Raw genomic sequence first — 17,244 nt, 5'->3', positions numbered from 1 at the left:
TAAAGCAAACACAGTAAAAAACCAACATTCGTTTTGCTTACGAACATAAATCCTCATAATAATAACATAGTTGCAGCTCGTATACATTTCGCGGTGCGGCGGAAACAAACTCGCATCAAGATAATTTTGGAAACAAAAAGAAGTACCGATGAACCGCGATAGCGCGGCCGACGCGGTTCCGGTGTACACCGGCGAAGCCTGCTGTGTTTGCCCAGGGTTGTGGATAGGGGTTCTGTAGCAATAAGTTATTGTTAACAAGTAGGTATCTAAGTAATGTTCACTAAATATGTACAGTATGTAAAGGTGCGGATCGGATAGTGGCCGACAGTTAGACGACTTGCTTTCCGCTTTCAGCTTAGCAAGTCACCAAGCGACAAGCTTATTATTACCTAAAAGTAACCGTGGCGTAGGGACGGACGCCTTTCAACCTTCATGTTAACATAATTGAATAGTCTGACCAATGCCATTGCATAACTTTGGCATAGCTTGACATCACTGGCTGAAAGCGATCTCTGACTTTTAAATTTTATAATTTTCTTTTAATAATTATGTAATATTCCGTTTTCCCCACTAACCACGGATGTCTGATGCGCGTGCGGGCCGGCGGTAAACCCACCAGTTTTATTAGCAGACGCTCGCTGAAGGCTATTTGTCTATTGCATAGTGTTGGCTACAGGGGTTGAGTTGTGGGAACCACCGACGGGGAAATATGCATGGTTCTGTGCCTTTGGATTTATGTACGGATTTTTAAAGTGGTATTTACTTGATTATTTATTTAAAATTGTGTTTTAGTGGCAATGATGACCAACGTTAACATTATTTTAAGTATGTGTAGGCATTATTTTAAGTATGTTATGTTAGGTTAGGTGCCAAAATGCCCATACAAGCATATTTTGGTAACTGTGCTACCGTTTAAACTTACTCTCATATTTATTAAACAGTCACAGTAACATCAGAACAAGTCAACGGTATCTTCTATATTTCTTTCCCAAAGTGAAGCAAATTGCTTCTATAATAAAAATCACACAGAAGATAGAAAACCGCAGAGCGGCACCGCAAATATTTTCCGATGCTCACGCAAAAATACAGTATTTCACTACACCGCCACCGGCCGGAGCCGATATTGCGAGGCTATTCAGGAGGGTTACTCTATACTGACGAAAAACTAATGAACGAGAGCTGTCGTGCAATCGCCACTTTGAATAGAACAAGATAGACTCAAATTCATAGAACGTATTGTAAATTTACCACTAGGTTAAAATTGACTTTGAAACACACGAGTTTCGACTCGTTACGTCAGTCAAAAAGTTGAAATTCGTATATCATGACGTCAATTTTAAACCTACCGTAAAGTGTCAAAAAGCTCTATGAATTGAGGGGGATAGTCTTTGAACTTCGTTTTTGCCAATATAGAGTGACCGCTACCGCGTGGCGTGATGCGTTCATGCAATATTTCCGAACAAAACTTGCCGCAATGTTCCCAACTTGGGAAATTATTGGGAAACTTTCCCGAATAATTACCGATAAGTATTGTGAAGACTGATTAACTTTGTAGAAATGCATTTGTTAGGCAGGTAATTTCGTTATTATTAATAAATTACGGTGTTAATTGTTTTTTGTTTCTTGTTGCAGTGGAAGTCGAGATGGGGCGTTGTCACGAAATTGTCACCAGCCGCAGGTAAGTCATATATTTCCAAATCATTTTAAATTAAGAAATATCTCAAAGCATTGAATGAAGAAACTTACAGCAAGTGTTTGCTACGTATTTAGAAGTAGTTCAACCGTGTTTAACCAGCAAAATTTCAATTGAATTGAAATTAATTTCTCATTATAAAATACAATAGGTACTTAACTACAATAATAAAAGCATTATTATATTAGGTATTTCTTATCAAATACATAATCGCATTTAGAGCAAGCGGTAGACCAAGTGGGGGGCACCCAGCAGAGCCTTATCTCCCCTCGATCTGGCCGTTTACACGAAATTTACTTTTATATTTTCCTTCACTGCAGGAAGTAACAAGTGTGTGACGGAATTTACGGAGTTTAGGAATTAGCTTCACCGTGATTTGTATACACGTAGTTACAAGTGTTTTCCTTTGTAAAATTATAACATTAAATAAATACTTAAGCGATATGATAGCGTCCTTAGAAAACAGGCAGGATTAGGAAATCGAACGTAGGCTTGAAAACGCTTGAAAAGGCTTCTGTACTATGAAGAATGAAAAAAAAGCAACTTGAATTAGTGCAAGCAGGGATGTATTGTAAAAGTTCACTAACATTCGATTTACCAATGAACAAAGATTCAAAGGTGTATCAAAGACACAAAAGTGATAGATTTTGAATGTTTTATCCAAAACATGTTTCTTACATGAAACATAGTTTACTATTGATTCACAGAGATCCATAATACAAATAACCGTACACATATTTCATTTTGATCATAATAATATATATAAAACAAAACATTAATTCTCTAGTATTTATATGATTTCATTATTTAGGTTTTTATTCCTTCCGTTCTATCTAAACCTATCACTGAATAAAAAACTTGGGTGGAAATTTATAAATAATTCAGCGCGCACAGCGGCGCACGGAAAAAATCCGAATGCAGTGAAAAGTGAGAAGTCGGCAGTCGAGCAACGGAACTGCAATAAATATCACCAACGGAATTAAAACTGCCGGCAACTCCCGCGAGCTGCGAACATCACTACGTGTACTTGCAGACTTGCACCTAGAGAATAGATTTCATCCTTTACCAGGCAAGGCTGCTTGTAATTTTTCACAGGTTTTACCTACATCGTAATTAAATTGTACTTATGTACTAAAGTTATAACGTGGTCCCATATGGTTAAGAGTTAAACTACTTGGGTTTTATTTATTTATTATCTCTTACACTTTTACTGATTATGACCTTATGTTTCATGACTATTATATACACGTAATTAACATTCACGATAATTCTTCATGTGGCGGGCTTTTCCATGGGCGGTTCACTGATAAATAACTAATAAAACGCATAGGTGCAAAGCCCGGTAAAGCGTCAACCCCCATTTTTGTAAGGCCTCCTATCGCAAACTGGTGTTGATAACGATCGGATTTAAAATGTATTGAATTTGACACTAATTACTTCGTAAATGTTACTTAATTTTGATTTCACGATACCCTCCTGATTCTGCCTTCTCCATTTCCGTCTGAGCTCCGCGTATCACTGAAGTTGACACCTCGCATGGGCGCTATAGAAATTAATTAAGAATTATTTCCGCAAAAAATGAAATAAAGCCTTTATCCTCCTCTCTAACTACGTGTCGGATTATACTGTACGCCCTTGCACGGTGCACGGTGCGCTCCGAAGTTTTATACTATTTTTCTCTTTTTTAGTTAGTACGCTTATTTTATTGCAGGGTAAATTATTTCTTCGTCTGGACATGAATTTAATCGTCTCTAATGAATCTTTGCATCACTAGCCGTGGACCGCAAAATACGTAAATAAGTTTGGCAGGGTTACGTCTGTCACCATACAAACTCTTTCTTTCGAAAGCTACTACTTAAAATAGGGCCTTTAGCTGACGCTGAGAGTTTACTTCCTGTAGTAAAAATACTATGTTGAAAAAATACTGCTAGAGTACGGATGCCTACTTGTTATACTAACAGCAAGACCTAGAACATACCTAGTAGCCATGACGACTCGGCAGTACCAAAGAGCACAAAACTAAATACAATTATACATAATTTAGTAAGCCAACAGTATCCCCCAAATTGTTATAGAGTGCCTCGATATTATACATCACGGACGTTGTAATAAACGAATTTCAAGACATTTTTAATCCTTGTCTAAACTTACAATTTACCCCCTTATTCATAGAAAAGTTACAATACGTTTTAACTAATAAACTGTTTTGTCCCTTTCTGTCAAAGAACAAATTGTTCTTTGTCGGAGAGGGACAAAACAGTTTATTAGTTAAAACGTTTTGTAACTTCTCTATGAATAAGGGGGTAATAATATGGTCTAAGAATTTAGAGGCATACACCGCATACACTTTTTTACTGCCTATTAAACAACGCTTTGGAAGTGCCGCATGGTCCCGAATAAGGCCGACAATGGTATCGATTCTGAAGGGCACACTTCCTAATTTTAAAATGAGCTAAAATTTCTAAATTTAACTGACAGCGCTAATTTTTGCTATTCTGAAGGCAACGATTTTAACGGCCAACTAAATTTAATAGGCTGATTTGACGTCTTTAAAATGAGTGTTCCCATACTTAGGACAAATACCAAATGATGGCAGCGAAATATAGATATCATGGAAATATAGTCGTTATTTTATTTTTTTAATCTTTATTTACTTTAAATACATAAAAACATGTTAAAAATATACTAAATGCATTTACAGCCTATTATTATCGTGAAAAGCATAACTATTAGTGTTTCCAATGTGACTCATTATAGGTAATTAAGAAATAAATTACTGGCAACCCCAAAAAAAACATTGACTTTTTCATTGTTTTCTTTCTCCGAATGCCGGGAAAAAATTCGATGGTGATAAATACGATACGAAAGATCTTAAATTATCCGTGATAGCTACTTGCTTACAAAGGTTTTCATTACACAAGTTTTCCTATAAGGTAAGCCATAAACATAGTGAAATGTTTAAGTACATGTAACTTGACGGATTCGTCTTTGGAATTCGTGTTGATTGTTACGAAGATTTTGTGCAAATCCATTATATAAAATGAGAAATTCGCACCTTATTCATATTCTGCTTATTCGTGTATATTTGCTTACGAAATATTTTATAATTTCAGATGCAAACATAACCTTAAAACATCAGCCAGCAAGTTATATGAAACACAACACCTGCATCAACAAGTATGAAAGGATCCAGTCGCATTCCCGTTCAGACTATCTAAGTTACCTAAACAGAAGGTTAGTATTTATACTTACTATGTAATAGAGTGAAAAAAAAAGGAAAATCCATGTAAGTACTTACTTACAAAATTAAATGATTGAGTGTTAAAGATACTTAAGTACTTCAATCTCTCTTAGCGGTGAAACGATTCATCATCAGCCCATAATCATCCACTGCTGGACATAGGCCTCTCCCAAGGAGTGCCACAACACTCTGTCCTCGGCCTTCCTCATCCAGCCACTACCGGCTACCCGCCTAAGGTCGTTGGTCCAGTGGACAGGAGACAATTAGCCAGTCTCATTAATTGTCTACCGCTGATTGCATCAAAGTCTATCTTGGTACCAACCTACCTATACATACAGTTTGTTTTATGCAGTGCACTATGTGATGTAGTGAAAAATATTATAAATTATTCAATTTAGTTAATGTTATTCATATACTTATCATATTATTATTGTTACAGAACTAAATTGAAACCCAGGAAGGATTATAAAATCTTGTCTTCTCGAAGCGACCTCTTCCAAGACTCGTCAGTGCATATAATAAACAAGATTATTATATTTCATACAAAAGAACTTTGATAGATATACATGTGACTATGTTATAAAATGAAATAAAGCTTCTCTAAATTGTGTTACTTTCATTTTCTAGTGGTAATAAAACTTAGTTGGCAGTGAATAAACTTAGTTAGTAAAGCTAACAAACCCCCTCTATTAATTATTTCAAAAATTGACTTTTGGTTACTTTAACAATGCAAAAAGTTTTATTGCTGCCAACATCATAACCATTAATTTGTTTGGATAGAGGGGAGATGACCTGATCAGTATAGGTTCCTATTACTTTACTCTTTAGTTCCTATGTTATGATAATCATTATACTTAGGTAAGAATACTCAAATTGAGCCAAGTACATCCTCCTGCTTTATTATTAGCTAGTTAGAAAGATATGTACTGATCATAATCATTACAATTATTAAGAATTAGCCCTACTGTTCATCTTATCATAGGCAACAGGATTTTGATAAGAAGTTTTGTAGTAGGTAGGTAAGTAAGTAGGTACTTTTCTTTGAGAAGATATGTAGAGTCCTATGATACTTACATAAGTAATAATAAAAAACCTACTTACCTAGGTACTCACCTCTATTTCAGTAAGGCGATCTTCACACTGCCCCGCATCATGCTGCATATTGCGTGTCGACGCACCTGCGGGAGTGCAGATCTGCATCATCGTGCGGGTTTTTTGCGCACTCACGCGCGTGTAGTGTGTTTTTCGCGCGTAGGTGCGTTTTGTAGATTTATTTATTACTTCCTCCCATTGTTTCACCTTCTGCGCTCTGTCACTGTACTCATCACATTTCATATTCCAGATAGCTGGGTGGTTTTCGATTTCGAATATAAATCGATCGATATCGAGATCCATTTTCAAACACACACGTCACGCCCATTCAAAATCACGCGCGGCACTGCGGGATTCGGTGTGCCATACCTTGCGTCTCGCCCCGCACCTACGCGCGGGGGTGCATGTTTCTCCGCGTGTATGCGCGTGATCCGCATGAACGCGCGTGGATGCATTTTCTGTGTGTTAGACTGTGCGTGTTTTCCATACAAACGGAGATACTTACAAGCAACGGTAGAACACGCATCCACGCGCTACGCAGCATCATGCGGGGCAGTGTGAGAATCGCCTTAATCAAGATAGGTTACCTAAACTAAAAGATTCCTCCTACTTACATACCTTTTTAAAGTACCTACGTTGCCTGTTGATTGTAAGCAACTTCTTACCTATACTTAGATACATAGTTTAATCAATTTTCAGCTTTATTTTTGGTTTATAACCATATTTTAGGTTAGTAAATAGATTAAATATATTCTACCTGTACACAAGGAATAATTAAGTTTTATTGTACCTACCTAATAAGGTACTTACATAAGGAAGCATCCTATCAACAAGAGCCCTACTTTGGTTGATTTTGTCACAATTTGTACTCTCAGGGTTGGTAAAAATAACACAAATAAGGGGTAATTTCACATATTTATTTCTCCATAAAACAGTACACTTATATCACTGAAATTTGTTTAACTTACTTAAGGAAGACCTAAACTCCAGATTAAATCCATATTTATGCACCTACAACAACGATTTCCAATATATTTCACGGTTTTACTTTTAGAAATTTTAGTATAATTTTAAGAGGCACCTTTCCAGACCCCTTTTAAATTTAGGAAGAAAGTTGCTAATTTTACGTTGACATCGCTAAAAATGCGACCTTCAGAATACCAATTCGACCATCTAACCTAAGTTGAATAGTTTTAACGCTGTCAGATTCAAAATTTAAAGTGACGTCTCTAATTTTGGAGATAAACGGTGCCTTCAGAATGCCAAATAAATTTAGAGGGAATGTAAGCGTTTTTTGACAGCGTTAAAATTAGAATGTGCCCTTCAGAATCGATACCAATACCAATGTCGTCACGCGCCTGATCTCGTGTGAATCGTATGTAAATTGCCTTCTTATTTCCCGCGGGATCTCCGGGATGTTTTACAGGAAGCGATATTGAGGCGTCGCGCTCGCACTCGGTCCTTGGGTGTCAATTTTGTTCGGAATTCGATAAGTTTTGCTTGTTGCATCTTTTCGTAGGCGTAACATTATTTTCACGAGGAAAAGTCAAAAATATATTTTCAAGGTATTCAGTGAGTCAACTTATTTTTAATACCTACCTATTAAAATATAAAAGTAGTGAAAGGAAAAGCTCGGTTTATCACGAGAGTATAATTACGGCAAATCCCCTCACCATTTTTTTGAGTTTTAAGCACAATCACTTTGGTGTTTGCCTCATATTTTACGGAGCGGGGATATCACATAGCACAATTTGTACATCATATGAGTTGAAAAATTTAGAAAACCCTATATGAATATTTAAATTGAATGTGATAAGGATAAGTAAATGAAGTGATTAAACAAAATACGAACGATAACAAGTTAAAATCGCATTTCTAATCCACTCTCAGGCTACAGCCTAACAATGAAGCAATATGACGATATAACGGCACAGTGAGTACGTTGTATAGTGGCGATGACGTTGTATAGATATGCAAGTTTCCTCACGATGTTTTCCGTAACCGTAAGAGTGAAGTACATTGTACTTAAATTCACAAATATGTCACTGGTACATGTCAACGCCTGGATCCGAACCTCTTGAGTGAAAAGCGAGTGCTTACCCTACTGAGCTACCACCGGCACCGCTCTAAAGATGACAGGTACAAAAATATGTTTTATGAAATAAAATCTCTTATTAAAATCAACGTTTGTTCTTCAAGAAAGGCAACAAAGCCCTATTGAAGAATTATAGACCCATTGCACTTCTGAGCCATGTGTACAAGCTGTTTTCGAGAGTTATTACGAATCGTCTCGAGCAAAGACTCGACGACTTCCAGCCACCCGAACAAGCCGGGTTCCGAAAAGGCTATAGTACCATAGATCATATACACACGCTTCGGCAGGTTATACAGAAGACCGAGGAGTATAATCTACCTTTATGTTTAGCGTTTGTGGACTATGAGAAAGCCTTTGATTCTATTGAGCTCTGGGCGATGCTTCAATCCCTTCAGCGGTGCCATATAGACTATCGCTATATCGAGGTGTTGAGATGTATGTACAATGCTGCCACAATGTCAGTTCGATTACACGAACATAGCACAAAACCGATCCAGTTGCAAAGGGGCGTGAGACAGGGAGATGTTATTTCTCCGAAACTGTTCACCTGTGCACTGGAAGATGTTTTTAAGCTTGTAGAGTGGAAAAGACTGGGCATTAACGTCAATGGCGAATATATCTCTCATCTACGATTTGCTGATGACATAGTTATTATGGCGGAAACGCTGGAGGAGTTGGGCGAAATGCTCACAGACCTCAATGATGCCTCTAAACAAGTTGGGCTGAAAATGAACATGGACAAGACAAAGGTCATGTCGAACGAACATGTTTCATCATCGCCCGTAACTGTAGGAGGTGTCACCATCGAAGTTGTCGATCAGTATCCCTACCTAGGACAAGTGATCCGATTAGGTAAATCCAACTTCGATAAAGAGGTAGCTCGTAGAATCCAACTCGGATGGGCAGCGTTCGGGAAATTACGACACATCTTCACCGAAAACATACCTCAGTGTCTGAAAACAAAAGTTTTCAATCAGTGCGTGTTGCCAGTGATGACTTACGGAGCCGAGACGTGGTGCTTCACCAAAGGGCTTATCCACAAGCTCAGAGTTGCTCAGCGTGCTATGGAAAGGGCTATGTTAGGCGTGTCCCTGCGAGATAGGATTCGCAATGAAGAAATCCGCAGGAGAACTAAAGTTACCGACATAGCCAAAAGGATTAGCACGCTGAAGTGGCAATGGGCTGGCCACGTAGCCCGCAGAGCCGACGACCGCTGGAGTAGAAAGGTTCTGGAGTGGAGACCCCGTGTCGGCAAACGGCGTGTCGGTCGCCCCCCAACCCGTTGGTCTGATGATCTGCGGAAGGTAGCGGGAAGCCGCTGGATGCAGATGGCGGGTGACCGTTTGGGGTGGCGATCGTTAGGAGAGGCCTATGTCCAACAGTGGACTACAGAAGGCTGAGAGAGAGATTAAAATCAACATTCTCAGTAGGTACCTATAATAGTGAACACTAAACAACACTGTGTTAGTGCACAGCGAAGCTTCCCCTACAGACAGACATTAACCAGATTTTGCTCGTAAAATCTCTAATTTGAATTCCTTAAGACGCATGCAGAGAGGGGGGAGATGCGTCCCCATGCACGAAGCTGGAGGGTTACTCTATACAGTTGCCCGAGCACAGGATTCGAAACCTCCGTTTACGTTGCGTATTGGTTGCGTATCGTCAAATGTCACTGTCAAAATGTAAGGAAAATTTGTTAGTTCCAAAAGTGGCATTTGTTTTTTCCATGTTAGGTGGAATTTCACCAAACGCTAAACGTATATAGTAGCCTGTCATACGTCTGTCAGTTAGTACAAAATGTATTTAAAATTTGATTTAAATACGTTTAGCGTTTGGTAAAAGCGACCCTTCGTGTAGATTCGAAAATAGTATCGAATCCTATGCTCGCGCCTCAGATGAAAAACTAACGAACCAGAGCTATCTTGCAACGTTTAGTACAACGAAATAAAGTCGTGGCCCGCGCCGCAGCGCTCTGTAACTTAGTTTTTTGTGATATAGAGTGACCCCCTATGTGCGGGGGATGCACGGGTGTATGGCGTGAGTCAGCCATATATGCTACAGTATGGAGAAAGAAAATTTACCTTATGTGTACTCTATTTTTTTAAACAAACGAGTCCTGACTCCTGGGTATGTCCCTCGCACACGTCCAATATTGACAAAGTGAGATGGGTCATTGTTATTACCAATAATACAATTGTAATACAATTTGATTTCAGTACTCGTTTTTTTCAAATAGTGACTATAGTTTTTTAAAAATAATAATGACGGAATGTAAGTAGAAAAAATACTAATTCCATGAATGACGGCATAAAATTCTTGCTAAGACAACTCCAACTTATGTTTTCTTAAATTATATTATTATGTGTTTATTTATCTCGACTTTTGAGGTCGGTGTTTTTAAACTAATACTCCCGCTCTGAAACCTTCAGAGAAGAGGAGCATCAGTGTCCCCGTGTACAAAAACTGAATCTCCTAAAACCTTACTAACTATAGTGGATGTGTGGATGGCTGCCTGCTTCTGCATGATATGTATGTTTATTTTTGGTTCTAACTTATTACAATATCTATGTAGACTTTTTGCAACAATTCCAGTGGCTCCTATTACTATTGGTATTATTTGTGTATCCGTGTTCCATAATCTTGCTATTTCTTTTTTTAGAAGGTGATATTTGCTTAGCTTTTCTATTTCTTTTGCTCCGATGTTGTAGTCTGATGGTATTGTTATGTCTATTAAGTATGTTTTGTTTTCTGCTTTATCTGTATATATTATGTCTGGTCGGTTGTGTGTGACGGTAACATCTGTCTGTACCGGCATCTCCCACATTACTTTTGCTTCTTCATTTTCTTTAACTTGTGGCTGTGTTAAATCCTCCTTCCACCATAAATCTGTACTATGTAGGTTATGTTTTTTGAGCAATGACCAGTGAACATATTGTACTACGTTGTTGTGTCGTTTTGTATAGTAGGTGCCTGCCAGCTTATCGCATCCAGAGGTAATGTGCTGTATTGTCTCATCCTTAGTCGCGCATAGCCGACACCTACCGTCTATTTCCTTTCTTAGAATGTCTCTCTCGTGCTGTCTTGTAATAACTGCTTGATCTTGAATGGCGAAAATCGAAGCTTCTAATGTTGATGACACTGGCTGTTTCTTGAGCCATCTGAATGATAACTCTCTGTCTATATTATCTTTTTGAAGAACTGCCTTACAAAATTGACCGTGAAGTGGTTTTTCCTTCCAGGTGTTCACTCTCTTTTTAATTACTGCGCTTTTTATTTCTTTATCTGTGTATCTATTCTGGCTATCTAATTGTAATTCTTGTAGGTTTTCTTGTGAATCTTTGTAAATGGAGTATTTATCTTTGGTTTTGTCATGTTCTACTGTAGCTTTGATGATGTAGTCGGTTTCTTGGTCCAAATATTCCTTGTATTTAATTATTTGCGTCTTGTGCAGCATCTCAACATTAGTGAGTCCTCGTCCACCTTCTTCTAGGGGGAGATACAGTCTCTCTACTTCTGCTTTTTGTTGATGGGCTTTATTCATGGCTAACAGTTTCCTGGTTTTCGTGTCTATTTTCTTTAAATCACTCTGCTTGTAATTAATTATTCCGAAGGTGTAAAGCAAAACTGGAACAGCATATATGTTAATAATAATATATGTTAATATAATATTATATTATTATATTATATATTATATTTATATTTATATATATATTATATTATATTTATAGAGTATGATTTTCTTCTACAGAGCAGTAGTTTGGCTCCCCCTGTATCTCTACTCTATTGTTCCCTTATTACGGTCGTCTGTATTATTATGAAATATATGCGGTTGATATTGGATAGTTGGTGTCTGTCTTTGATACCTTTTATGGGTCTTTGCTGGGATGGCGCTAGGGTATGGGCTTGTGGTTTAAATTAAATTCATTCTTTTATCTAACGTTCATTTTCTCATAATTAATAGAAATGGTCAAGATCTATAAAAAGCTATTTACACATTAATAATGCCCTATAGGGGTGTACCTACATAGATTTAATAACAATGTAACACCAACATAGTGGAAATGAATAAATGATTATGATTACAATCGAGTCAGTTGTTCGACAGTTACAGTGCCACAAACTTATCTGTTCCGGTGACAGCTCACGTAAATGTCTAATATTTCTTCTTTCCATAACTTTTTATGTTTGCCAGTAGTGATAATTCGCTCTTGCGGTTTTATGGAACCCATCTAATCTTTATCAATATGTAATTCATTAGTAAGTAATCAGATATAAATCAATTTAGTTCGCTCTCACCGGAACAGATAAGTTTGTGACACTGTATATTGTATTGAAATGTCACATTTCACAGTTACCTACACTCTACCTGTCAATTTGCAATGTGACTAGTAAAGTCACGGGCAACCTGTTCGCCGGAACGATGCGACGGCGGCACCGCTCCGGCCCTCAGCGACAAACACCACTTAGTAAGTAACAATCTGCTACTAAGTAAACGCTGCTCCGCCAGCCGAGCACGTTTTTATTCGGAAAAGTTGAAATTTTTCAAGCATTTTCATGCAGCGTGCATCGCTCCCGTTCTATTGTCCGTGAAACGAGCCCCCTCGCCTCCCCCGCCCGCTGCCTCAACTTTTATACATCTCATTTACTAAATTTATGGTTTATAGTCCGCAACGAACTATTTCATATCGGGATGAGATTTAGTTTTATGACGTATTGCGCAGTTGAGTTTTAAAATTAAAGGTGTTCGCGTGAGGTTCTTTATTTCTGTTATTTTCACGGAAATGCACGGAAAAATTTCAACTTTAACTGAACAAGCTGCGAGCGAGTCACTCGTAGCTTCACTTGACTTAATGGTATTTGTGTCGTCAAACAGCTTTGCACCTGGATAAAGTGGATTGCATATACTTTTGACTGCCATTATGGCATGTTTAAAGGTTTTTTAGACTTAGGTACGTGCATACAATCTCTCTTAAGAATCGCCGTAAACAAATTGATTAACCCAGAGCAGACACTATCTAAAAGACCGTGTAAGTATATAGTTTTCACTAATAGTAACTGTTTCTAAATGTTCAAATTGGCCGGAAATAATGCTCCGGAACCAAACATCTAAAAGGTCTCTTTCACTGCAGCTAATTAAAATTTTACACGGCTAAAGCGGCGGAGTGAAATTTTAATCTACTAGGGTCTCATAGGCCAGAGGATTATTCTAGAACGCCTTCAGTGGTCGGAACGGAACGGCCGTTTCATTTGCTTGGATTACGCTAATTCTTGTAATGTATGAGCGCCTGGTATTTTGGTGTTGCATCCTGGCTTAGTTTGTTGAACTAATTGTTTGTGCAAATATGTACTAGTGTAGATGCTTTTCATTACCGTCATTGGTTTAGTATAAGTAGACCATTCCAAAGTAGGTACGTACAATTTTATATCATATAATTTTGACTTTTAAAACAAAACATTTCATTCATTTAGTAAATGCAAAACGTTAATACTGTATGCCACAGAATACGTCCCTCTATTTGGCTTCCTAATAAATTGCGAGTCTTATTCGCCGTACGTTTGTTGATTAGCCCTCTGATTAAACTCGTGATTTACACACTTTGTGCGGAATGTCCCACAGATTTACTGCATTAAGTCTGCAGTTCTGCACGGAAAAGTAAGCTTTATGTTTAGTTAAATCTGAGTTTTATTTATAAATATATGTACTCATAATATAGCTATAGGTAATTTAAGTAAAAAATAGTGTAGAAGCAATTATATTATGTGGAGTCTTCGCAGATTTAAAAGTATACTTATAAAATGTATTCTTATTTTTTGTTGCTTCAAATGAGTATTACAAGCAAGAAAACCTTTATCAAAAACTGCCAGTTGTGTTAACAAAAACTGAGCCATAAATAACAATAAAGTTGGGTAGTAAGATGAAATGCAAACTTGTGCTCCCTCCCCGCGTTTAGAATTCATCCTTACTATCCTTACTAATATTATAAATGCGAAAGTAACTGTGTCTGTCTGTCTGTTACTCTTTCACGCCAAAACTACTGAACGGATTTGAATGAAATTTGGTATACATACGGTCTAGACCCTGGGAAAAAACATAGGCTACTTTTTATCCCGGAAATCCCACGGGAAAACTTTTTAAGGCGAAGCGAAGCGCGCGGGAACAGCTAGTTATTTATAGTTCGGCCCTACCTTTACATACGGTCCTAGCTAGGTTTTGTTGTTAGGGATAAAATTGTATGTAGCAGTTATTCATTCTTATAGTAGAAACTTAAAAGAAACTAAGGGCCTGTTCCACAATGTCTGCATAATGGATAAAATACATACTGTCACTTTCCTGTAATGATGTTCTATCTAGCCAGTTTAGAATTTTTCTGTGATTTTTGTTTCCAGACTTTAATTAATCACAAAATCCTATATGAATGTAGTAGCGAGTTTAGTTTTATGAAAAATAGTTCTTGAAAGAAAAAGCGTCTGTACTTTGTCTTTTGAATGTAGTTAACACTAACGCAACCTTTTCATAAACCTCGGAGATCAGATTAGAAAAGCTACAAAGTTGAAATTGGCTCCAAATTGGTAACCAAACAAATTAGTAAAAAAATATGCCAAAATATATTTTTTAAAATGTGTTGTCTCATCAAATTCGCCCGTAATCTGCTGTTACGGTGGTTTCTGATCTCATTTAAAAACAAATTGCCTTATTGGAATAACAAGGCAGGACAAAAACGCCAACTGTCAGGGGACGAGCCACATCTTATTGAATAAAAGCAATTTATTTTTGAACTCTCCATGCAAAAGTGTGTTGTTATGAGCTTGATTTGTCTACGTACGTAAACTTTTGTTTCAGCACTGTAGAAAAAACCGTTGATATATAACCGATTCTAAGTTAATTGTTCAGCTTAACTTTAACTTTATATCCAACATAGAAGACAATTTACAGGCTGTGGATTAGGTATATTGCCAGCTTCAAAAATATCTAATTTAATATTTTTCTTTTCATGAAGAAACTGAAAAAACCCACTACCTAAGTAAATTCTTATCACTGAGAAAATGTATTTTTCAATTAGCTTCTGAAAATGGATTTAATATTAGAACAAAATTGCTAGCTAAAAGTCTGTGCACGTACCTTGCAGCTGTAGTCTGCAGCCGGCCTTATTTCCAGCTCTGGGTTATTGTCTGCGGAAGGCCTTAGAGCTCTAGTATTTGCTAGTTTACTGCTGAAGCACTGAACATGAACAATACAGTGAGCTGATGTGGCGCTTCTTCGGGAGGCCTGTGTCCAACAGTGGATTAGTGGCTTATGATATTGATTTTATAGAAAATAAAGTATTTTTCTTATATATTATTGAGGTAGACGGTCAGGAGATACAGTATAAACGGTAAAGTTTACAATAAGTATAGGAAAATTTAAAAGTTTAATGATATAGGTATACCTACCTAATATTTTAACGAATTGGTTATGTATTTAAACAAAATTATGCATTCTTTTTAAAAGATAAACGTAAATTTCTACTTGCCAGCACACTTAATAATGTATTTTGTAATCCAGAGTTGACTCATGTAATGAAAACGATTTAATTCAAAATACCATACATTAGTAAAATATATGCTATAATTCGGATAGAAACTCAATAGTTTATACAGTTATAATTTGCATATACAAAATATATCCAACCAACTACGAAAGAGATGTAAGATGCAAAATATGGCGAAAGAGTGAAAGAGCGCGCAGATCGCTCAAAGCAGTTTCCACTCTGCAGCCAGTTATCTCGGAAGATTTATGGTCGACACGCGATAAGATCACTGGCATTCGTACCGCGCCTGCATACACACTAGGGCATGCAATACCGGTATTGTGTAATACCGGGATCCCGGACAAAATCCACGCGTTTTCTATACCGGTATTGAAAGTTAATACCGGTATTGAAGTAATACCGGAATCGGACATTTTTAGGCTATAAATCTAGCGATTAAGATATAGTTAGCCTTGTGCTCCTATATACTATGAAAGTGCACTTGTTTTCAACCGTTACATGCGGTTTTTGGCCTTTGGAAACCTACTTTTTGTCCATGCGTTCTAAAATTTTAACTCTAATACTCAATTCTCTTAAAAAATATTACATAATACAGAATTTGATTGCTTTTTCTTGTTGTATTTTGCCCTATACGACCTTTTAACAAAATATATGTCATTTATAACAAGGAAATCTAATACCGGTATTAATACCGGGATCCCGAAAATATTACCGGTATTGCATGCCCTAATACACACACACTCATTCACTGCAACATCATTCCGTACACAGCGTGTTACAAAATTAGCATAGTAACTTAGTAAGCCGATATTAACTTAGTAATAACTACTCATCGTCACAGACTTGTGACAGACCGCGATGGCAGGAACTACACCGACTAGAGCAAGGCTCTCAAATTTAAGATGTAGACTATAGAGCTTCCTATGTTATTGTATTTTAGACGTTTACTTATGTCTGGTAAGTAACGTTGGTTTTCCTTTCCATGTCAAAAAACCAATAATATAATGGACAGAGTATACTGAACGGAAAGTCAGCCAATGACAGCGCTGATTTGCTCACTCAAGTTCTGTTTAAATTTACGTCTCATGTGTGAAACTAATAGATATACTGAAACACTTAGGGAAATTCAATTATAAAATCGCGCCTGTAGGTATTGTAAAATCGTTTGACTAACTTACTCGGTGATTTTAGCTACTAATAAAAGTATGTGAACATTAACGCTCTTCGAGCTAGCAGACACATAAACACTGCACAGGGTGTTCACATGAGCGTTCAACGGCCTATTCTGGTCGTTGTTGGCAAGACTTAAGCTTAAGCACTGAATGATAAACCCACCAGATATGGTTTAGTTAGAAAATTTCAATAGAATTAAAACCGGCACCATGTATGTACTTGAAAAATAATTCTACTTACTTCTGGCAAAGTTTTAGTAAGTAAAATAAGAAACCTGCTTATAAATGACATAGGAGCTACTACCGTTCACATAGTGAAACGGCTGAAAAGGAACTAAATGTTTGTAAAGCAATTTCCATTTCAGCGCAACAGCGCCATACGATTTCCTAATCGTTTTGGAATCGTCGAGTACCTGTGAATA

General features: G+C 37.2%; 1 protein-coding gene and 1 long non-coding RNA gene across 2 annotated transcripts in view; both read left to right on the top strand.

Annotated features, from left to right (window-relative positions):
* LOC119693534 overlaps nucleotides 1–17,244 on the top strand; it is a 327,707-nt gene that overhangs the window by 129,195 nt on the left and 181,268 nt on the right. Inside the window, exon 3 of the mRNA XM_048623073.1 lies at nucleotides 1,633–1,678. Within this exon, the coding sequence (XP_048479030.1) occupies nucleotides 1,633–1,678 (46 nt within the window). The remainder of the gene's footprint in view (nucleotides 1–1,632; nucleotides 1,679–17,244) is intronic.
* On the top strand, nucleotides 4,469–5,540 carry LOC125488958. The gene is made up of 3 exons (XR_007266623.1): nucleotides 4,469–4,626; nucleotides 4,807–4,927; nucleotides 5,374–5,540. It is a non-coding gene; the product is annotated as an uncharacterized LOC125488958 (long non-coding RNA).

The sequence above is a fragment of the Plutella xylostella genome, chromosome 3 (assembly GCF_932276165.1).
Source record: "Plutella xylostella chromosome 3, ilPluXylo3.1, whole genome shotgun sequence".
NCBI lineage: Eukaryota > Metazoa > Arthropoda > Insecta > Lepidoptera > Plutellidae > Plutella > Plutella xylostella.
Note: the sequence above shows the minus strand (reverse complement) of the source record. Positions and strands in the feature narration are given on the sequence as shown.